Raw genomic sequence first — 24,623 nt, 5'->3', positions numbered from 1 at the left:
CTGACGTAATGATAGAGGTTTTGCATAATACCTACTCTGGCAAGAGAGTTACTACACCCACATTGAATCGTATACCATTAAGGCGAGTCGATTTTAACTCTAGTCAGTAGTTGCAAAACATCTTATTTAGCTCAACAATGCTTTTTACCTCCTTGAAACGAATAAAATCAGAGATAAATTTTATTTTATTTTGTTAATATTGAATTTTATTCAATTTTATTACGTGTGTTTATTAGGACGATACTAGTATTGATTCACTACTGAGTTTGATCTCGGCTTAAGTACCCTTAAGACTTGAATATCAGAGAAAAGTCGAAGTTCAGGATAAAAAAAACGATCTGGAAAACTTTGGAGACCCTCATTATCGCCACTCCAGCGGTGATTATCGTCTCGGACTGCACCGGTCGCTCGACCAATCACAGCTCTCGAGAAACTCTATGTTCAAGTCTAAAATTATACTAAAATTTATATTATTTTCCATGGTGTGTCTTCAGTCAAATAAAGTTCAGTTTGTTGACTATGATTCTGTATCTTCACCATCGACTATCAAGCTGCTTCTTTCAGAGTCGCCAGCTTCGTGTGCAACAATCTTTTGGACCTCGAAGGTTTCCAGCTTGGTGCTAGTATTCGGGGTAGTATGACATCCACGGACTTTGACCGACACCAGGACGAAAGCAACCAGCCATACGAATAGGAGTACTAAACAGTGCCATGAAAAAGCGATAGCCACAAATTCTCGGTTTGGCGGTGTGTCTTTCCATGGATTTGCACCATACAGGGAATGAGCTATTTGAAAGAACCACGTTCCTTGCAACATCACAAGATACACTCTCACCACCAGCAGCAAGAAACTGTCTTTCATCCAAGCCTCAATTACCAAGACAAAAGACGTCGCGAAAACAACAACGTATAGTAGAGTGTGGAGACGTACATCCAACACTGGTCGTCCATGCAAATGAAAGTAAAATAACAGTCCCTCCACGAAAAAGGCAAATGACAAAGCCAAGTGTTCTCCTGCCTTTGGTAGTACTAAGGCATTCCAGAATTGAAGGCATTCTAACGAAGCAGAAAATATGAAGAAGCCATACATTGCAGAATGTGCATAATTGTTCAAACTTGTTTCCTCGAATTCGCCATTTTCCTTTATCAGTATCCAAGAGTTATCGGTGAATAGTTCTAAAGCTATTCCAAGTGAGCTCAAGAAAAATTTGACTATCGACTCGCAGGGGACTTTACTAAATCGTCTACTATGGATCGGAAACCAAGTAGTCGACTTGAATCTCATTGTCAGGTTCAGATCAGACGACGCGGATCTGTTTCTCAGAATTTTCGCATAAACAAATAAAACGTTTAAGGCCCACCAACTACTTAGAAGTAGAAATAGAAAACCAGGAACAGCATGTCCATTGAAAGAACCCATGATCTTGGGTGAAAGTAGACGAGTCCTCTTTCCTCTTTCCTCTTTTCAGCTCCTGTCCGTTCGAGTAACTTGGAACGATGATTATGCCGATGAGCCAAGTTAACAGCATTATTCCTTCCTGAATACATCTAGCCCGCAAAAAGTATGCATTTTTTAAAAGGTCACGCGAGGAAACTAAGGGGCAGTCACGCGATGCTAACCATCAACCATAACAAACTAGTTATTAGACTAATGCTGATTAAATACTGTAGTGAAATTGAAATTATTGATATTTTCAATACTACACTGACAAGAGCATCATTTATAACTCCATTGTTCAGTGACCACGAATAAGAGTTCCAAGTCGAGGCTGGTATTGCCGCGCAATATAAAAAGTATAATTTTGCTATGCGTGTTAACTCTGGCCTCGACTTGGAACTATTGTTCGTGGTCACTGATCGAACGGAAATGTAAAAACCAGTTTTCCTATTTTGTATTCCTTTTATATGTTTACACCAGTCAAAGACATTCAAGTACTTCGTTCTTAAACCTTATATACACTCAACTGAAGAATCGTTGTCGGGTTCAGAAACATAGAACATAGAAGCTGAGACCGAAATGGCACATGGGAAGTACGTTAATTAGATGCATGCTGTGACTGGTGACCCGTGACATCATCCACTGTTATTAATACGCGTTTGGCATTCTAAACCGACTGCATGGATGGCGTTGTCATTTTAGTTATTTTATTATGTCAAAGCCTCGTCAGTATGTTAAAATGTTAACATTTTGGCCTGCGCGCGTTTACCTAAGTTTAAAAGAATTTACGAGGGTGGGAAAACGTTTTTAGTCTCCGCAATTAAATTGTGGATGAATTGGCACCAGATTTAAAAGAGAAGGCTACAATGAAGAGTTTTAAGAATAATGTATGTAAGAAATTGTATGATGAGCAATCATTATTATCACATTTTAATCCATAGTTGATCCATTGTTTTTTGTTTATTCTAATTTATTATATGTGTTTTTGTATATATATATATTAAGATGAGAGTATGTGGACCGCGTGGCACTAATGAAATAGTAGAAAATAATATAGGTAAGTTGTAGTGCTAGGGAACGAGGTTATTCCGGGCGAAAGCCCTTGGAATTAAATTCGGAAAAATTAATTTCCGACCTCGCTGGGATTCGAACCCACGACCTTCGGAATTGTACTACCGATGCTCTACCAGCTGAGCTAGAGGTCAGACTGAGAGCAGGCCGGGGTGAAATAGATGTTAGGTCGCGGTAATTATGATGCAAAGATGAGAGTATGTGGACCCCGGCCTGCTCTCAGTCTGACCTCTAGCTCAGCTGGTAGAGCATCGGTAGTACAATTCCGAAGGTCGTGGGTTCGAATCCCAGCGAGGTCGGAAATTAATTTTTCCGAATTTAATTCCAAGGGCTTTCGCCCGGAATAACCTCGTTCCCTAGCACTACAACTTACCTATATTATCTTCTATATATATATTAGGTTTTTATTTTATAGATCCATTAGTTCTAGCGTCTATATTTATACATTTTTAAAGTATCTATTCCTATTGCTTACTATCAATCACGTGACTTTTTTGGAGTTGACTGGGGGGCAAATAAGCGGTTGACTGGGGGGCAACTAGCGGATGCTAAGTCAAAACATATCAAAATAAGTCCTCAAACTATTGTATTTGACTATTTTCACGACATCAAACCAGAAAACAAGAGATCAAAACAACCTCCAGGATTCTACAAGCCATCAAAAAAGAACTATTACCGGAAGTGACGTCTATTGATAGCAACCTATTATAACTTAATTAGAGGACCACAAGTTTGTTAGTGTACTTTACACTATTTTATAGGAGCAGGCGTAGCTCAGTTGGTTAGTGCACGACCTTCAGAGCTCGAGGTCCACGGTTCGATCCTTAGGATCTCCACGGCTGTTTCAACTTCTCTCCAATCTGTGTAGCTTCAGCTTTAAATACTCTTAAAACAGAGCACTGATGGCGAGAGGGGGTAAAGTGCGCACCGTCGGCTTCCATTGATAGCAGTTGAATTTCAACTGAAGGAACTACCGACGTTAAATATACTGTAGGTGCTTTACCTTTTTTTTTTATTAAGTGTATATCCTCATTAAATAAAGTCATTATTACCTCTATCATTAAAACTGATCTGCTCTGAGGATTATTTCTGCCGCCAGAGTGTTATCTCATTACATATATTATCTTAACTAACAACAGTTAATCCTGATATTCTATAATAAGATTTTCTCGCTCGCAATCTTCCAGCTTTGCATGTTCAGGTTTTCGGTGTGCTGAGAGGCACGGGAATAGCTTCCACAACACTTTCTCTGACTCTTCAATGAAACAATCATGAAGCTCACAACGAACAACGCGAACCAAACTGCTACGTGACAAGCAAAGACGACAGGGATTATTTCTCTGTTTGGTGGTGTGTCTTTCCATGGATTTGCACCATACAGGGAATGAGCTATTTGAAAGAACCACTTTCCTTGCAACATCACAAGATACACTCTCACCACCAGCAGCAAGAAACTGTCTTTCATCCAAGCCTCAAGTACCAAGACAAAAGACGTTGCGAAAACAACAACGTATAGTAGAGTGTGGAGACGTACATCCAACACTGGTCGTCCATGCAAATGAAAGTAAAACAACAACCCCTCAATGAAAAAGGCAAGAGACATGCTTAAGTGCTCGGCACCTAATGATAGCGTAGTAATTTCAAAGGACTGAAAAACTTCGAACAAAGCACCGAGTGTAAAAAGTGCAAACATTGTGACATGGGCAAAGTTTCCTAGGTTGTGAAAAACGCCATTTTTGTCGAAGAGAGACCAATTTCCTGAATTCAGTTCTCCAAGGATGCAAATGATAGTTGCAATGATTTTAATAAGAGGTTCAACAGGTAGTTTTTGGACAAACTTGCAGAATGTCATCGGGAACCATGTCGTCGATCTGAAATGGACATAATCCTTGTTCGCCGCCTTCTTGCCAAACCTGCATTGGATGAAAATCTTCAAGACAGTCCCCAGACTCCAAAAACCGTAAAAAAGGATCCTGGCAAGACGTGGCCTCTGAAAGTACCCATTGATTTTATCTTCAACTAGTACTTGAGCTACTAAGTCGAGTTGCTGTTTTATACAAGGCTCAGAATACTTGCATTAATGGCTTAAGCCAAACCATCCGTAGTTACACCTACTTGCAAGAACGTTGTCATACGAAAATAGAACAGTGATTTAGTAGGATAGGAATTGGATTAAAAAAACAAAAGAAGATTAATGTATTCCTTTCTCACTAAATGACTAATATTCCATTCTTGTATGACAACCTTCTTGCGAGTAGGTATAATATTAATACAACTATGCAAAGTCATTGGATAGAGTGCAAACAATTAATCCGTGAAACACTAATTACTAAATAATAATAATAATAATAATAATAATAATAATAATAACTAAAGTCTATAACGTGAAGAAACTGAAAGGTGAAGAAGAAGATCTGAAATGTCGGCTTTGCCAATCTGGAGATGAGAGCATTGCACACATCATGTGCAAATGCTCGGGCATAGCTCAATCGCTCTACACATCAAGACATGATCACATGCTTAGACCTGTGTATCACGCGATACTTAAGAAGTTTGAACTTTCTGTTGATAAAGACAACGTAAAACCTTGGCACAAAGAACTACCCCCAAAGAGCTCTGTCGAAAATGATGAAGCAAAAGTACTGTGGAATATCCCTATCTACCAAGACAGCCCTCCAAAAGGCGGTGCAAATAAACCAGACATCCTTGTGCGGAGTAAGAAAGACAAGCAATGGATTATAATTGAAGGAACAGTCTGTAATGTAGGAGAGATACTTGATAGGGATAAAAAGAAAACTGTTAAATATACTGACTTAAGATCTAGTCTTAAAAGAATGTACCCTGGATATAAAGTAACGCAAGTCAACATAGTATTTGATTTTCTATCTGGGTATCACACGGATTTGATTAGTAAACTGGCCGATGTAGGCCTCACTGATGGTATAAAAATTGTAAGAAAGTGTCAGAAATGGGTTATTTCACAGAACTGTGAGATTGTGAAACGTCTGTACAATTGTTAAATTTGTATACATCTTTGTAAAACCAGTCATGCAGATATTTGCTTAGATATTTGCTTCATGCCCGCAATATTCTGTATTCATGTAGCAAAAATGTCTGAAGTTGAAATAAACATATAATAATAATAATAATAATAATGATAATAATAATAATAATAATAATAATAATGAAGTTTGAAGAAAGAGCTGCAGACAAGGGATTCTCCTCTCTCATTAGTGATGCAAAGAAATTTACCCAGGAACTGAGAACAACTCTGAACCTAAATACCCCTGAACCGTCATGTAGCCCATTAGAAGAACCGGAGATAAAGATCAAGGGAATGCACTGCATCAAGAAACACCTTAAGAAAGCTGTAAATGAAAAACTCGTGGGGAAGGTTGAAGATCAACATTGGCAAGGAAGTCTACTGAAAGCAAGATGGTAGGATGATCAGTTAAGTCATGAAGGTTGCTTTGCATGGCTTAACAAGTGGGTAAGCCCTCCTACCCATTGTATTGCAGGCATTATGGAATTGTACGAACAGCTAACCCCAACGAGAGTCTACACCGCCTACAAGACGGGAACAACAGACAAGAATAAGAATGTGCGGCGAGGGTTCCGAATGTCTGGCACATGTACTGGCTGGATGTCCGTCTCTTGCACAGTCCAAGTGCCTGGATAGACACAACGCTGCTTTGAAAGTTTTTTTCTTTGAGATGCTAAGAGATCTCAAACTGGCTGATAGTACACCCCCATGGTTTTCTGATGTCAAACCCAAACCACTCTACAAATCACCTGACGCTGAAGCATACTGGGATGTACCTGTATATGCTGACCACATGTATGTACGATCTAATCTTGTGGACGCGCGTTTCATCGACCACAATAACAAGAAAGTACTCATGGTGGAAATGAGCTGTCCGTGGGTTAACAACCGAGAAAAGAAAGACAAAGAGAAGACGAAGAAGTATGGAGCACTTAGACTTGAGCTCACAAAACAACACCCAGGATACACGATCTTGCAAGTGAACCTCATTTTGGACGCTCTTGGAGGATGGTCTAAAGAGATGGAGCCTGAGATGAAGAATATCTTTGGAGCAAGATACAAAGATGTATTACTTAGAATGCAGAAAGCGGTATTAAGCTGCACAGTGAACATTGCAAGAACATTTAAATTAATCACATCTTAAGGACATTTCAAACATTCTAAGTATTTAAACTGCATCTTAAGAACATTAATAATTGGTTTTAAGTGATTGTATTATTAGTCCTGTCATGCTGGTATGTTACGAAATTACGCCCTATCTAGCTTACCTAATTAGCATTCAAACGTGTTTACTGCTGATAATAATAATAATAATAATAATAATAATAATAATGATAATAATAATAATAATAATGGGGTACTTCGATAGCGCATTTCAAATATCTCAATGCGCTTTACATTTAAACCAGTGGAGGACTTTACGGGCTGCGTAATAGTACAAAATAGTGCTAACTAAACAATAGAAAACAGTGGAATTTGCATGAAATTGTGCTATTTAGTATTACTAAAGTTTCACGGTTAGAGTGCAAACAATATAATAGTAGTACTATAAACCGAAACCTACAACACACCACAGGAAACTGAAGCAAGTAGTGAAGTAACTGAATCAAGTGTAGTAACTGAATCAAGTGAAGGGAATGAAGCAAGTGAAATAACTGAAGCAATTGAAGTAACTAAAGCAAGTGAAGTAACTAAATATCCAGTAAAGCTTATCTTCTTCCTTCCTTTCATTACTCTTTAATCTCATACATTCCTATTCTAATGCATTCCTAATTGTGTTTTCCATTTGTATATCTGATCTATGGACACCATATTCCCGCCGCAGACCACGACAAGTATGGACGAAAGATCACTTGGGAGTTTTCCTTCTCTTTTCCATTTTTCATAGTAGTTGTCGTAAACTGAAGCTAAAGTTGCCCCACAGCTGGGTTCTACGAGCATCCGATGATCATCTGATGAAACAGAAAGAAATACATCATCTAAAGGTGCTGACAAACGGTGCAACATGGCACGCAACATTGCAAGCAGCAAATTTGAATCGGGGTGACACACATTGCAACAAAATCACGCAGCATCGCTTGTGTCAGCCTGCTATGTTAAGATATTTGGTCAGCAGTTATAAATTTGGTGCAAGCTGATTGGCTGGAAATGTCAAGATTTTGCACGCAATGTTGCAGACATGTTCACATGATGAAATTTGTTGCGCACAATGTTGCAAGAGTAGAGCGCGATTCAAATTCAGATTGGTTGCATGCAACGTTGCGTGCAACAAGTTTGGGGTAGACACACGCTGCAGCAGTCCTATTGCGTGTAATGTTGCATGCAATGTTGCAACGTGTGCCAGCACCTTAACATACACTAATCACGGGCATTGCTCACGTGGCAGCCATGTTGACTGGAAAAAAATAGATTTTCCCATGCGTGGCCTCGCATTCAAGCGCTTGAGAATACATTTATGAGGGTAAAACAAAAGGTTTTCATTCTCATGAGAATAAAGATGGCTGTCGCGTTAGTATGACCCTTGATCAGAGAAAAGGCTGAAAAAAGAACTGATACGGTGGCATTTCCTATGCTAACATGGTAGTGGGCTCGGAGGCGCACGAAACCGGAGCTTCGATTTCGTGTCAATTTATAAATCAGCAATCCCTGCTGTCCAAAAAACTGTCCTTTGTAGGCCGTGCTTGTGCCGTTGAATACAGAGGTATGAAAAACTTACTTGCAAACCGTTCACAAGCGCTGACAGCTTCCTTATCAGTACAGGTATCACTGATGATGTTATGTTCCTTGGTCCATTGGAAAGCCCTTTCTGCAACCCTTGTTGCACCAAGAGTCTTGGCGACACTAGAAGTTATTCGAAGAAAAACTAGTGTTCTCAATTATTCTAGACTTGAGCTAGGCTCAATTTTCAGCCGTGCGGTGTCGGTGCTCCCGAAAACGACAACCTCACGGCTGAAACCGAGTCTAGACTTGAACTACAAATAAGTTTAATTAACTTTAAGTCATTGACGTTTTTTTTTTTCAAAACGACAAGCAAGTAATTTCTGGTAGCTTCTGTTACCCGGCAAGGAATCTGGAGATAAAGCGGATACTCAGCCCTAGATACGCTTACAAGCCAACCTTCTATCTTCCTAAAGTTTGAGATACGTCTAGCTTACTAAAGCGAAAACAATGGCATACTTAGCGCTTTAGCCCAGCATTGAGAAAAATAGAAAAAGAGGAGAAAAGTCGTTCAAAGATGAAAAATGGAAATTACCTATGTATACCATCCAATGTGACTAATTGGTCCGCTTTTACTGACGCATTCAAACTACTAGCTCCTTCTGTTTCCATAGCCACAACAGGGACGTCCTTCCATCCAACATCGTGTAGACCTTGTGTTACACCACAGAGGAGCCCACCTCCTCCAACACACACAGCCACTACTCCTGGCTTAATGTCATTCAATTCCTTGGCTGCTTCATGGATTACAGTAGCGACTCCTTCCCTGTCAGTCATGGGAATTGGAAACTAGCTTGTAAGTTTTCTGTAGTGGCATTAATGCTAGTTGCAAGAAAAAAGGTTTTATCCCTTCATCCTTGATACACTTTCTTTTGAAACTCATGTCATTTTTATCATATTTTCATCTCATTCTTAACCCATTCTCATCCCACTCTCATTTTATTTCCATCCATTTTATCTAATTATTGTTAACCCATTATCTTCCCAGTGTCCTTCCATTTGAATTCCACTGTCATTCTATTTTTTACCAGTTTAACTCAATCTTTATTTGGAAAGACAAAATATACCATCTCATTAAAAGTCCCCTTCACAGTTCCATGTGCCATCTTGAAAGGTAGTAATGCCTTTGCTGCATTGAAGCCAGACAAATGGTGAGCTTCCAGTAATAGATACCTTTTTTAACGCCTTTGACAATTATTCACATATCTGTATCATTGCAAGCTCACCATTCATCTCTCTTTGATGCAAAGGCATGACTACCTTTCAAGATCATGCAGGGAACTGTGAAGGGTACTATTGTCAAGAGTCCCGGGGGGGGGGGGGGTACTCCCCTATATTTGCTGTACAGGTATGTGCCGCCCTATAGGGTATGGCTTTTCGGCTTTTGGGTCTGGGGTAGGGTATCATTTTTTGACATTTTGTCTGGGATAGGGTATCATTTTAGTCTGGGATAGGGTTAACGATTTGGTCATTTTTGTCTGGCGAATAGGCTACGCTTTCTGCCGGCACAAAAACAATAAAAACGTTAGTAAATATTAATTGCAATCTATTGAAAACTGTCTTTTCCGTCTTTTAGTCTGGGATAGGGTGTACAATTCTTAGTTTTAGTCTGGGGTAGGGTATGTAAAATCAAAATTTTAGGTCTGGGTTAGGGTCAGGGTTTTGAGGTCCTGGCAGCACACCCCTACCCAAGTTGGGGTGGTAGTACCCCCCCGGGCAAGAGTCAAACTTACCAAATATCAGGATGGTTAAATGGAGGAATGTAGGTGTAGCCTATGATAAGTTAGACAATTAGTGCCAAAGATATTATCAATTTAGACTATAGAGGAGGATTGGGACTTCTCCTCCTTCCCTGCCCCCCTTCCTCTCCCTTCTTCCAATGCAAAGACTACATATACTCATCTCAACAAAGTTAGCCAACTGAAAAGCTACAAAGCTGATACCAGCAAGGATTATGGGTAGGTACATTATACATATTTTATCATTAAAAACTTTGATCTTATGTATCAATACCTGGTTGTTCAGCTATTTCTCTTGCAAGTTTATCAGCTTTATCCCAGACCTGAGAAGCCAAAAATAATTTCCTTATTCAAACATATTTTATTATATATTATTAAAAGCCATTCAAAGCTCAGAAGGTAATAAATATATGTACATGAAACATCAAAAGATTATTTCATGACACCTACATACAAAGAAACCTTATGTTTCCTTATCCGAATAGCTCTTATCACAGTCGAGCCCATGGTCCAGTGGTATTCTAAATAAGAATACATCAAAATGAGAGTATCAGGTTGAACTTGCTTGCAATAAATCTAAAGAAAAACTATGAGATATATAGAGTTTGTTTCATAGGATAAATTTATAGCTCATGCTCTGAACTCCATATATCTTACATAGTTTTTTTTTCTAATTTATTGCGAACTCAACTCTGGGCTGCAAGGTCAATAATAGACCGCTTCGGCTCTGACGTAATGTTTTCCCACTTCAGACCACATGTCATTCCCTAGAGCATCATTTCTTTGTTAAATGGTTTGTGCACGGTCGCACATGAGAAGACACATGAATATGGATACAGCTCAAACAAAGAATCTTATTCTCAAGGCAATGACACATGGTCTGAAATGGGAAAACATTACCCCAAGCCGAAGAGGTCTATTGAGCCCACAGCCAGGGAGAATGACTTTCTGACTACCAGGACATGCAGAACTGTAAATATTTGTATAGCCCTTATTGCAATTTGCACTACTGAAAACACCTTATAAGGCAGCTAGGCAAAAGTGCTAAAGGTTTATTCTTGCATTCCTGAATGAGTGCCAAGCAAGATGACAAGGAACAGAGTCCCCAGGGTCCAAAATGCTACCTTTGACACTTGTCAAACAAAAGCAAGATTATGCAAGATTATGCAAGAATAAGCTTTTGGCTGTAGTTATGGGATCCCTGTGTTAATCAGCATTCACACTGACACCAAGGTACATTGGTTCATAAACAATGGGGAAAAAGTTCACCTACATCTCCATGAACAGTAACTTTTGCACCTTCCTCTTGAAGCCGATTTACCATTGACTGAGGGGTCGTCGTGGGTACGATTATTGTACAGGGAGTATTTAATTTTCTTGCTGAGTATGCTGCTGCAAGACCAGCATTTCCACCTGTAATCAAAAAAATACAATGTAAAAACTCTTGAAAACAGAGGGCAAGGTGACTTCTTGATCAGTTTTTTGATATTTAGGGGAGGTAGCCCCTGTATCTCTATAGCACCAGTAAATATTTCAACTGACCTTTGACCTATTTAAACCACACTTTGCTAACCTCTCTGTCTTCCAAACTTCACACTTTGCTTGCATCTGCACCTTCCCACAATAACTTCCCATCTTTGAATGACAAGTCCTTTGAGGGAGGTACACTTTTATTTGGGGGATGGCTAGGACATCATGGACCATTGAGAGTCATGATCAGTAAAACCTTTGATGAATGCTAGTTCTTTAATAGGAGGGGGTACTTCTTGAGTGAAAGGGAGGGGTATTGTTAAGAAAACTGCCCTTCCCCCCCCCTCCCCAATAAAACACCACCAACTTACATCATGGCCTTGTGCCAAGAATGATGTTCGATTGTCAGATAATGGTGATGATTTTAATCTATCAAACCTGCTGGCATATACCTAAGCATTCCATACATGTTTGTATATACTTTATGCTTTCAATAAAACGATCTGCTGGGACAACCAATGAACAAAAACAAAAAAAGCAGATAATAACGTTTAGGTTTGCAACATGTGCTTACCAGAAGAGCATACAATGTGTTTACAGTCTTCCTCTACAGCCTTCAAAGGAAAATCAAGATAAATCCAGTGCATGATCTTATCAGTTTTCTTACGTCAAAGAAACAAAAACACACCTTTTGACACAGATTTCCTATACCACGTATTTTGAAAGATGACACTGGTTGTACATTATCGAGTTTTAAAAATACCGGGCATCCAGTGATCTTCGAAAGTGGATGACTTTCGACAAGTGGGGTTTGGATGTGTAAAGGCTGCATTCTCTGCACAATTCAAAACGTAATGTGTAGTCCCTTTACACTTTTCGCTATTGTTAATGTCTAGCTTCAGGATTAATAAAATCAACGTGACTGATAATAATACAGTTCACCAATGCGGGTATCCTTTGGAAGAGATTGGACGGCTAGAGCTGGGGAGAGTGTGAGTTGTCACAGTCAACGCGACAAAATGATTCAAATTCAACATTTTCCTTTCAATGTCAAGGAATTATTTCGACTGAAATTTTGCCGAAAATTCATTCATCATTCAGACATCATTCAGTTCATAGTTAATTATTTATAAAAACAAAGCTTGGGCTGCCTGTGGTAACCATTCGATAGGGGTGAGAGAGACTGGGCTTTGTTGACAAATTCGAGACGTTGTTGACACGGAATTTTCATGTTGTTGACAAACTCCAACAATGTTTATATGATTTATATTTCCTTGGTTGTTGAATGAAATTTATTTCGTTTTTCCCCGCTAAAAAACGAAATAAGAAATTTAGGTAATGTATGTAGGAATGTAAGCAAGATGGAAAACCATAAAAAAAGACTATAATCAAGTTCAACAGTTTGCGCATAAAATAAATAGAAATTTGTGAAATTTCATATAGATTGTATGAACGAGGCAATTTCCTCCCTCCCCTCCCTAGCTTGATAGTTTAATACATATGTTTCCTTTGTACTTCACTGACCAATCAAAAGCGTTTATCGATCGAAGGAAATTTCTGACAGTCGACACTAAAATAAGAATTTCTATGGTGATATTCATTTCTGGTCTCTCTCTCCCAGGTCAAGCTTTCAATAATTATTGTTTATTCTATCATAGCAATCCAAAAAGAGAAAAAAATGTATCTCTCTACTAATGAGGATGCTATTGTAAGAAAGAAAGAAGAATTAGGCTCGATAAAAAGCGATTATTTTTTCTGCTTAGGTTCTGATTAAAAAGGAATTTCTCTTTTCAGAAAAGGCAACGCGATCATTGTGCCCTGCGGTTTTCTTCAAAATACACTTCAAGCGCATGTCAAGTACGGCATTGACGCATGCGCAAATGTAATTTACTAATTATCTTCTCAGTTTTAGAAGGTTTTCTACGTTATTTATCTTGTTTTTAAAAAAGGTTTTTGTGGTATCTTTTGGATATTTCGACGAAGTTTATAGATAGTAGCCATAACAAGGGATTTGGCTAGCAGGCTGTAAAATTTGCCTGCGTTTTGTCTTCTCTGAGCTTGGAAAACGAGCTCCATGTTTGACCCAACAACGAAGGCGGGCAAATCTTCACCCAATCTTTCGTTGTGAGGGTCGCTTTAAACAAAATTTAAAGGAAATTCTGTCGTTTTTATAAATCGTTAAAAGTAAGAAAAGGAAGAAAAAACACTCCGTCATGGATTACGACCATTTGGATCCAGAAGGAAGCCTCATGGATGTAAGTATAGCTCGTCTTTTCTTGATTTTCACATCCAAATCCTCGTAAACTTTGACAAGCCAATTATTATTTATCGTTTATTTACAAATTTATTTACTTGTTTTTCTCAAAGAAAATCCAAGCCCTAATACAGCCTCCACAGTCGGCCATACCTGTGAAGAGGACAAAAAAATCGGACAAAGAAGCAAGAAAGGTTGGACGTACAGTTAATCACGACAATTGCGATAGTTGTGGGGAAGGAGGTGATCTGTTGTGTTGTGATCGCTGCCCGTGCGCCTTTCATCTGAGCTGCTGGTAAGAATATCACAAAACTCTTTTCTCTTTTCCGCTTTCTCTATGACTCTTAAGACGCAATGCCAAGTTAATTATCCATCTTAGCTTAGTCCTCAACATTTCCATCACAAAAGATTGTATAAAGTAGACTTAGCTAGTGTAGAATCTCCAATAAGTACTGAGCTACTTTGACCCTTTGTAAGCCATTGTGTTATGCATTAGCCAAACAATAAAACGTCTTTATGGTGTACATTTTCACGGTATTAAGCACCAGAACTTATTAGCTACTGGTTTATTTCAATCCTGTTGTGCTTAATATTATGTTTAGTAAATATTTTTGTTTAAATGGTGGTTATATTCATGATACCAGTACCTCGCATTTTGTCTTCCACCAGTAGCAGAGAAGTACTTTATTCCCTGATTTTTAAATCCTTTATACATTCTGTTATTGATGTTGTCTTATTTATTTCACTCAATGTGTCCATCCATGTGGCAATCTGTGCTCATCTGTCAAACAAGTTCACACACACAACTAACCATCAGTTCTTTTATTCATTTATCTATATTCATTTATCCATCATATATCTATCTGATTCTATCAACCACTCATCATTCCATCAGTCCACCCATCCATCAATCCTTGTATGAAGATATTGTTAGCTTTATGTCTAGAAATAATAGCAACCATCTAATCACAATTTTTTTTTATGCCAGTGATCCACCATTAGAAGAAGATGATATTCCTGATGGCGAATGGTTGTGTATTGAATGTAGATTAACAGACAAGGATGTGAGTACATTGTTTAAGTAGCTGACACAGCATCCTTGATCCTGCTGGTTTCACATATTCAATCAGAAACATTCTTTTGTAAAAATATACAAGGTAATATATTCTCTTATTTCCTTTAAAGGAGGAAATGAAAGATGTGGAAGAAAGAGGAAAAGGAAGTGAAGAAAAGGAAAACGAGAAAAAAGAAGAGAATGAAAAGAAGGATGAAAAACCCAAAGATAAAGAAGTAGTGTCAGAACCAAAGCCTAAAGAAATGTCCAAACCAGAGTCGCTGTTCTCAACACTAGTGAAAATGAGCTCAGGGAAAAACCCAACGACTTTTACTCTTCCTCCTGAATTAAAATGCAATACTGTATTCCCAGGTAGGTTAGAAAAATAGTTTTTTTACCATCATCTTTCTGAAAACCAGGATCCCCAATGGGATTTCAATCTCATTTGCAATAATCTGATTTCTCATCAATCTCGTATCCAAAAACACTAACACCATTTCCACTGCTTAGTCATGAGAACTCAATTCTACAGTATACGGCAGATAAAAAATCAGGCAAAAATTAACATCTTTTTATAACCTATGTTCCTCTACCTGTATTTCTCTACCTCACTTGATTAGTGCAACAGTAGTAATCTATTCTTAACACATTTGTGGTCCTTTGGTTTTCTACACGTATTGATGTGTTGCAAACACTCTCAAGGGAGTTAAAAGATAAAGCATGATGGCCATTGTGGTGCCGTTAACAATGGATTCTAATAAGAAATTTTTTGTTAAGTTGCACCAACACTCTGAGAGGCCGCAGTGACGTTACATGCAATTTAAGAATATTAAACGATCATTGGATGAGCATGATATTGTAAATTATCAAGATCAAGGCTTTGTTACAGTACCTATCGAAGCTGTAGGCTGAGGTGGATAAAACAGCTGAGGTCTTGTTAATTTATGATACCATGCAAAAACTGAATGCAATGCTAGTCTTATTATACATTTTGTAAACTAATAATAAAGACCTAATTGTGCTTTCAAAAAAATAGCAAATGTATTTAAATCTATGCCATGACATTGAGTGAACTCTACATGATAAAATGTACTATCTGCAGAAAAACCTACAGATAATAAATTTATCATGTGAAGTTCACATGATATCAGGGATTGGCTGAAGACTCTTGTCCATTAAGAAGCAGGATAGTGAGTAAAATGTATAATAAAAAATATTATCAATCATCTTGTCCCATCAGGTGACAGGAAAAGACAGGGTAGCTGTGATGATAGAGGGCCTCTGCCAAAGAATGGGAAACGCCCGGCACCAAGGTAAAAAAAAAATTTTTTTATTTTATTTTATTTTGTTTACTTTGTTTATTATTTTATTATTTTTATATATATTTTCTATCTACTCTCAACCTTAAAACCCTTGATACAGTGACTGAACATACAGTCACTGAAACACTCTAAATCCTTAGTGAGTTTATTAATTTTATTTTCAAAGCTTGCCTCCAGGATTTTTGTTTCATTCAACTAGATAATACAAAAATATTTTTATTCTGTTGTAATATTAGTACTAAATTATTGAACTTGTTGGTTTTTATTGTAGTTATATTGATGACGAGGAGCCTGGTCTGCCTCCAGACAGACTTTGTTTCTCATGCAGCAGGTGTGTACTGAGCCTAGTCATTTATTTAGAATATACATAATTTTCAACTAGTCTGTACTTAGATGTCTATGAAGTGGACAGAACAGTATGACAGGGGGATAAGCTTTTAAACTTGCTCATGTGGGTAGTTAAATAGTCTCTTTTGTTGAGGCTTTGCTCATTGAACCTAGATTATGAAATATCTTTGTGTCTCATCTAATGTGTTAACCACTCATGGATGGATGGCTTAATGCCTAACAGCTTTTGTAACCCTATTGATAAAGCAGCCAATAGGTCCAATTAGGATTTAAGTTGATTTTTGTGTTAATTTACCATTATCTTTTAATGCGTTTGTTCCCATCAAATTCTAAAAATTGTACCTACATTTTTATAAAAAGAAGAGAACCATAGGACAGGGAGATAAATTCTCAAACTAGCTGATATGTAACTTGGTTCAATTATTTTTGTTGTTTATGTTTTGCTCATTAAACCTAGGTTATGTATAATTTATGGTTGTGGTCATTGTTTACTGTGGTTTTTTAATGCGTTTTTGGCCCTCAAATAATTATAGAACATAATAGAATTTGTGAATAAATCATATAAATATACATCTTTCTTTCAGGTCAGCACTGTTTAGTGACCTCGTTCACTGCGACTTCTGTCCACTTGCTTTCCACATGGACTGCGTTAACCCTCCTCTTACGACCAAACCTGCAGGAATGTGGATGTGTCCAAACCATGCTGAGCATAAACAGGTAGGATAATGGTGTTCTCTAGTGTGTATTTACTACCATAACTGCACAGAGGAATATCATGCTTGGATGTGAAAGCTTCAAGACCTTGCTTATCTACAATGTGCTTCCATGGTGTTCTTTTGGAACAAGCACTTCTTTTGATGCATTTCCACCCATGTATCAGGAAATGGTAGAAGTTGAACTGTGATAGACTAACATTCCAACTTCACTTAGCAAGAAAATGTGTATGCTGTATTGGATGAATGAATGTTAATTTGATGAAATGGTTTCTCCTCTGGTTTAGCCTGGTCTGAGAGATCCTCGTTTTACCAAGCGTTGTCAGGCTTACAATGATCTACAAAACAATATTTCTCAGCATACAGTGAAGATGAATTTCCTGAGGAAAGCACACAGGTACTTTATGCTACCCTTGAGTTTTAAATCCATTATAGGAAAGCATAGTTAGCATAGCAGCAAGAATGTTCACCTGTCACCAGTGTGTTGCGGGTGCAATTTGCAGACTCTTTGTTATACAGGGTTAGATATTCTCTTTGATTTTGTCCTGTGGTTCAACTTCTAAATTCCAATTCAATCATGGAATATTGATCAAAATGTTTTTAATCATATCATTTTTTCACAGGCTTCAGAACCATCCAGGTTTCAAGAGAAAAGCACACTTGCCCTCTGGCAGAAGAGCTTCTTTGGTACGTTATAGAAAAGATAAAATATTAGAAGTTTTAAGAAATTAAAAATTATTGTAATTGAACACATTCATATAAAATATGTTCTAGGGAACTCCTTTTTTCCCAAATTCTTGTTTTACGTGTAATGGATCCTACTGAAGTTGAACCAAAGTTGACCTTGTATAGTTTTGTGTTTTGCCAGGTTCCTCAAGCCATCAAAGATCATTACAAGTCACCACCAATCTTACTCTTACCAGAACACATCAGAAAAATGCAGGAACCTTTACCACTTTATTCTCTCCCTCAGACAACGCCATCCACAGAAGAACAGGAAGAGGTAAAAAAAACCTGCTGAACCAAGTAGAATTAGAAAGGGTAGTTCTTGTATTGCTAAAAATTCATGATGATGTAGTCCATAATTGCTGACATCCATCATAAGATATGAAAAAGCATCCTTTTTTAATTGAAACAATTATATTTCATTCCAACAATTTTTTCAGTACATGCATGCTTCTCAATCATTATTTGTGAACTTATTGCTGGCTTTCACTCAGCTAATAAAAGTTTTTGAATCTCATTACGGTATCTGCTTCACATGGTGGTCAAACACTGACCACTATGCGCTGTCAACCAGAAAGAAGTCTATTGAAAACTTGCGATTCAGCTGATGAACATTGCGTACGAGACGGGAAATGACGTCAAGTGAAAGCCAGCAATACTTACACTGTAACCAGCTGATCTGAGAAAAAATTTTAGCCAATGAGAGTCAAAAAAATTTTTGATACAGAGTAATACTTTTCATCTTGAAATCACAGAATTTCAGGTCACCAAAGGAGAAAATATAAGGTTGCATATACACACTTGATAACAGTGACAGACACAATAATTCATGAGTTTTATATTTAATTCCAGTGGCGGGCAGGTTTTTGTTTTTCAATGGTCAATTTTTAGCAGGCTTCATGACACCTCAGTTTTGCAGTGACGTCATTTCTATGTCACTATTTCAAATCAACTGGATACTATACTATGATTAAGAGCAAATGTAGTTAGTATTGTAAAAGTTAATATCTTTGTTTTCCCTTTCAGTGGTTGAAGTGTGTAGTGAATCTCCAGTGTGATATTGCAAAGCATCTTGTCAACACACAGTCCAACAAGCTGCTTGTTCCAGGCTGCTTACCAAACACATCAGAAGCATCCCCAGGAATTAAATCAGAACCTTCTAATGTTACAAACCTACCCTCAGCAAGTGCCGTCAATGCTCTTGCAGCTAGTCTCAGTAACCTGTCAAAGGATGTCTTTAATGGAGTCAAGAATGAGATTGGAGCACATAGTTCAGCGACTAGTAATGTTGCAAATGCTTGCATTAGCAGGGTTGTTACCACAACAATAACAACATCAAGTGGTGGAAAGACTGTAACAAAACCTGTAACTATACTTTATGCTTCTCCTTCGAAACTACAAGCACAGATGAATGGACCCTTGAATACAGCCAAAGGCATCACACCATCTTCTCTGAGCTCTCAGATTGCAGCCATGGCCTCCTCTGGTGCTTTGAGTAATACCAATACCATAACCCTTAAACACGAACCTATGGATGTCAATCATGTTGAAGCCAATAAAAATCAAATAGATACAATTAAACTTATTAATGACCTGACTCAATTAAATAATTCAAAACCAAAGTCTACGGTAGGAATAGTCAAGCCAGTAGCAGGGGTGTCTCCTGTTTCAACGTCATTAGCTGGTAATGCTAGTACAAAGGCTGCAACTGCCCCGGGATCAGCTATCGTCAGTGCTTTACCCACATCAAGTAGTGGAAAACTCAACACTAATACTCCAACAAAACTAATAGTTCTTAGCAACGGCACTGGAAGCATATTAAAGACTATAGGACTGGCATCAAGTACTACGGCTGGACAAATTCCTTCAGCTTCAGTTCTTACATTACCTAGTAGTGTTTGTACGACAACCACAACTTCGGCACCATCTAGCTCTACAAGTTCTACGGTGTTGTCAAGTCCTGTGCGAGGAGCTCAAGGAGCAGGAGTGACACCACTGGCCACTGCCAATGCTATTAATAGCATCTGTGCGGCAACAGGTGTGGATGCCTTTAACGGTGAGTTATAATATCGTTCTAGTAAGCATTTACCTTATTTAGAGATGGAATTTGAAGACAAGATGAAAAATTTCATCCATTATTACTTCCATCTCCAAATTCAACACCACAATTTTATACCACCACAATGCTGATACAGGACTTTTATTTGCACTTATAACAGGGCTCAAAATAGCGGCCTGCCAATGGCCAAATGACAAGACAAATTTCAGGTTTGCCAGGCAAAAATAAGGATGCATTGTCAAATAAATAATAAAATGGCATGCAAAATTTTACTGAAATGAAATCCTTTTACTATGCTCCTTTACTATGGCAGACTAAAAAAGTTTTCTATTTCGAGCCCTGTATAAACATGTACCTATATGCTTTTGAGTATAACTGAATTATTGTAAGGAAGAACCTAGACTTGATTTCATTTTGTATGTGATTGGATTAGAAGATCATAATAGATTACGAACTAGATTAAATCATAAAACCATCAATATTTTTTGCAGTCTAAGCTTGCCACCATAAAAGACTTCACAGCAAGTACATTGAGTTCATGGTTTATTTTGACTAACGTATATTTTTATCTATTTGTGATATCAGAACTAGGTAAACTAGACTCAAGATTAATACAAGTGCTTGCATTTCAAAGACTACAACAGCTACTTGCACAGGCCAAGGTACAGTATTTTATGATAAAGTTGCTTTGGAAGTCTATGATGTCATGATTTAATAAAATTCTTGCCTTTCATTGCCTAAGAACATTATATAGAGGATTTGCACCATCACGTGTCTTCGCTCAAAATACAGCTTGGACTGCCTGTGGTTAGATGGCAGAACAATAAAATCCTTTTGCTCTCGGGAATTAAGTTCTTTCTCATGTAAAACGATTGTATTGTTCCTGCAATCTTACATGGCTGCCATCACATGATGGTACAAAAGCTCTATTCCCTAATCTACAGTTTTTTTTACAAGGATGGGTGATAGCCCCATGCCCCATCTAAAACATGCACAGACTTAGAGAACCAGATTATTTATTGTATTGGTCTTGGTTTAAAGAGTTGAATTTACCAGGGACAAAGATAGATCCAATCTCCACCATACAAAATTTCAAGGATTCTTAATTCACCCCTCCCTCCCTCCTCCCCCCCCCCCCCCCCCCCACCACCCACACAGGGAATAATTTACAAAATTGTTAACTGTGTTGCTAGCCTGTACCACCAAGTCCAGTAACATCCAGGAAAATCACCTTCAATGGACTAAAAGATTCAGTAGTCTCACCCAACCATACAGGTAAATGTGTTTGACTTGCATGTCTCTAATGTTATCTTGACGTCATAGTAGTAGCAGTAATCTGTTCCATCATTTGCTGCATAAGCAATTGGTGGTTCTGACTCAGACAATAGTGATCGAACCAATCACCCTTGCAGCAGTTTCTCAGTATACACAGTATCTGGTTTGAAGAGTACTATATAAGGATTATGTGGCATTTAATTTTTGATGATATTTACAGGACAGTTTATAATCAATTTTGGAGGATTAGAGTTTTATTTGAGATTTGGGCATAATATTTTGTCCGTTTCAGACCACTTGACACTCTGTTAGAGAATGATACTCTTTGTTTGAGTTGTATCCATATTCATGAGTCTTCTCATGCACAACCGTTAAACGAAGTAATGATACTCTAGGGAATGACGCATGGTCTGAAATGGGAAAACAGTGGATTAGGTCTATTCGCTAAGCTTCTGGGATATGAGGGTAACTAATGGGAGTGGAGATCATGATTTGTTGACTTGTCAAATGTTCATACATTCTGTTGTCTACTTCCAGCTGTCCCGTCAGGTAGATCAATAGCAGTATTGTGCCCCCTCACAGGAGCTGGACCTCCGATGTCTATGCTCCATAAATGCCTTTCACTTGGAAGAAGTAGGTGGTCTTAGTAATGTTTGATACAATAGGGTAGCATCATAGTAACATTTAGGGATGAGCTTTGACAGGCAAAATTTAGCCTGAGGAAGGGGAGGGTGATTGTAGTAACCTGGTAACTACCACCTCTGGGAGGGTCTATTCCTGGATTTTGTACTCAAATATCTCCAAGAATAAATGACAAATAATAGTTTTAACGAATGCACCTTATCCTTAATGGTGTGCTATACAGCATAATTCTGTATAGAAGTAATCAACCAGTATCAAGCATTCCAAGGGATCCATTAGTGCCATGGGGTACTTCCTGAGCCAATGATAATGATAATAATAATTATTAATAATATTAATAAGAATCATCTTTGTTTAGAGAGGATGACATGAACAGTTGCCAACTAGGCACTGATAAACTTGTGGCCCTCTATGTTTAACATCTCTAAGTGATGGGATCACCATTTTACATGGTCATCCGAGCCATGGCAAAGGTCGAATCATTTGCACATATTTTTAGAGCAAAGACAGCACCTTCTACTCCGATATTTTAAGACATTTAAAAAAAATATATGTTTTTGAGTGTTGGTCAGTTTGCAGGAGCTTAAACCCATGACCTACCCCACCAGACCTGTTCCAAACCAACTGAACGAACAGGTTGCAGTTTGTCCTTGTCCCTAATAAGATGTAATGTGTTGTTTCTTCAGGCGTTGACACAGATGTTTGCCTACAAGACTACAGTCATTGTAACTTCATCTCAGAAAAGCACTGCTGTATTTTCTACGATGAGGTAAGAGTCGATAGGAAATAAGTCAGTATTTCCCTTATTCAGCTTGTCATATATCAATCCGGTAGCATGGCTAAGGAATAAGCCTTTTCATAGTTTAAGAATCGATTCCACTGCGCATGTGATTTTATCCCAAATTTCTCACCTTCTTTTGTTTGATTAAGAACAAAAGAAGGTTTAGACAAAAGAAGGTGATAAATTCGGGATAAAATTGCATGCACAGTGGAATCGATTCTTAAACTATGAAAAGGCTTATTGGGGTGGCTGGGTGGGGGAGGGGGGGGGGCAAAACAACTTTTTCCCCGGAAGACCATATAAAACCGTCTAGTTATACTCTAGACAAGTAAACACGCATAATTTACAAAACCTGCAAAACTGCACAAGGCCCACTTCAAAATAAACATGTACATAAGAAAAAGGCTAGGGTGTCATCTAAGATGACCTTTGCCATTGCTTAATTTGTGGTAGGCAGTGAATGAGTGGGAAAATTTTTTAATGTGAATTTTTGCTTATTTTTTCTTATTATTCCTTTTCTTTCTTTCTTCCATATAGACTTCTGATCAGTATGAGTTGATTAACTACAGTGAACATGGAACATACGTCGACAATGTTCTCTATTCCTGTGATTTTTCTGATAAACCAAATCGTAACATTACTTCCTCCAAAGACCTTGATCCCACCAAAGTCGCCAAGTCGAAACTAATCAAATCAGCAGAATCCAGAATTACTTCAAAGGTGGCTCGTCGAACTGTTGGTTTCGGGGTTCAAAAAATCTCCAAAACATGCAACTGTACAACAAGCAGTTCTAATTTAATTGGTAGCAGTGGAGCCGGTTGGGAAGGCACTGCGCTACTTCACCATGGTAGCTACATAAAAGTTGGTTGTCAGCAATTTGTTTTTAGTATAACAAATCATGCAAATAAACCATCGTCATCAACTAAGGCTAACTCGACTAGCATCACCAGTATACAAAGCTAGTACTATTAACAACTGACCCTCAACATTGGCGTGATTTAAATGCCAGCATTTTTTACTGCCAGCAGTCCGACTATTTTTGTAATATTAAAGTTCCAAATTTTATGCATCGATTATCTGTGAATTATCGTGTTACCAATAGGACGTTTGCATGATGGTGTCATTTGACTCCCACTTCCAAGACGCTTTACAGATTTTCTTTCTTATTCAAATTTTTTTATCCCTCATGAGAATAGTAAGGCAATTGGAGCTCTAATACTAGACGCCACCATGCAAATGCCCTATTTTATTTGGTCTCATTTGAACAATGAGCAATTATATTCTTGTAAATTATTTCCTGTACAATGCTGTCAGTATTATTAGATATTTATTGGAATGTACCTTGGAGTATGTCAGTGAGAGATGTTTCAAATACTCTTAATAGACTTCATCAAGGAGTACATATCAGTGTTTCATCTGTAAAAATAAATAATATGATAAATAAAAGCAAGAGGATTACTTATTTTTTAGTTGTCATTAATTATAAAGTGATAAAACCATCAAATGTATACATGAGTAAAATATACAACATAACGATACAACGGAACTGTGGATATGGCTATAGCCCATGCTTTTTGCCCAAAAATGACCTATTTTGCATTCTTCATACATTATGCATATAGTTTGAAAAGGTGTGAAAATGGTCCAAAATAGGTCAAAACCATGGGCTATAGCCCATGCTTTTTGCCCAAAAATGACCTATTTTGCATTCTTCATACATTATGCATATAGTTTGAAAAGGTGTGAAAATGGTCCAAAATAGGTCAAAACCATGGGCTATAGCCCATGCTTTTTGCCCAAAAATGACCTATTTTGCATTCTTCATACATTATGCATATAGTTTGAAAAGGTGTGAAAATGGTCCAAAATAGGTCAAAACCATAGGCTATAGCCCATGCTTTTTGCCCAAAAATGACCAAAAATGACCTTTTTTGCATTCTTCATACATTATGCATATAGTTTAAAAAGGT

The 24,623-nt window shown here is 37.8% G+C and overlaps 4 protein-coding genes across 4 annotated transcripts; 2 read left to right on the top strand and 2 right to left on the bottom strand.

Moving 5' to 3' along the window:
• Positions 1-167: 167 nt before the first annotated feature.
• LOC116308048 (transmembrane protein 45B) lies at positions 168-1,681 on the bottom strand. The gene has a single exon (XM_031718403.2). The coding sequence runs from the start codon at positions 1,418-1,420 to the stop codon at positions 518-520; it is 903 nt and encodes a 300-aa protein (XP_031574263.2). The 5' UTR covers positions 1,421-1,681; the 3' UTR covers positions 168-517.
• Positions 1,682-6,204: 4,523 nt separating this feature from the next.
• LOC148909983 (uncharacterized) lies at positions 6,205-6,894 on the top strand. Its single transcript, XM_089032133.1, has one exon. It carries the CDS (start codon positions 6,223-6,225, stop codon positions 6,694-6,696), a length of 474 nt encoding a protein of 157 aa, XP_088888259.1. The 5' UTR covers positions 6,205-6,222; the 3' UTR covers positions 6,697-6,894.
• Positions 6,589-12,415, bottom strand: LOC116308047 (L-serine dehydratase/L-threonine deaminase). Its single transcript, XM_031718402.2, has 8 exons — positions 12,168-12,415; positions 12,054-12,093; positions 11,283-11,422; positions 10,284-10,332; positions 10,004-10,043; positions 8,806-9,036; positions 8,269-8,393; positions 6,589-7,504 (listed from the first exon to the last, which is right to left on the bottom strand). The coding sequence occupies exons 1-8, from the start codon at positions 12,309-12,311 to the stop codon at positions 7,311-7,313; spliced, it is 963 nt and encodes a 320-aa protein (XP_031574262.2). The 5' UTR covers positions 12,312-12,415; the 3' UTR covers positions 6,589-7,310.
• Positions 12,416-13,383: 968 nt separating this feature from the next.
• On the top strand, positions 13,384-24,115 carry LOC116308025 (PHD finger protein 12). The gene is made up of 16 exons (XM_031718374.2): positions 13,384-13,734; positions 13,847-14,028; positions 14,722-14,797; positions 14,919-15,159; positions 16,028-16,100; positions 16,381-16,440; positions 17,042-17,174; positions 17,458-17,567; positions 17,794-17,857; positions 18,039-18,173; positions 18,923-19,952; positions 20,541-20,617; positions 21,149-21,230; positions 21,768-21,863; positions 22,559-22,641; positions 23,191-24,115. Exons 1-16 carry the CDS (start codon positions 13,693-13,695, stop codon positions 23,614-23,616), a joined length of 2,910 nt encoding a protein of 969 aa, XP_031574234.2. The 5' UTR covers positions 13,384-13,692; the 3' UTR covers positions 23,617-24,115.
• The last annotated feature ends 508 nt before the right edge of the window (positions 24,116-24,623 follow it).

Source organism: Actinia tenebrosa, unplaced genomic scaffold (assembly GCF_029948245.1).
Source record: "Actinia tenebrosa isolate PJP-AT-01 unplaced genomic scaffold, QUT_ActTen_1.0 PGA_scaffold1__47_contigs__length_23844297, whole genome shotgun sequence".
Taxonomy (NCBI): domain Eukaryota; kingdom Metazoa; phylum Cnidaria; class Anthozoa; order Actiniaria; family Actiniidae; genus Actinia; species Actinia tenebrosa.
This window is presented reverse-complemented; position numbering and strand designations above follow the sequence as displayed.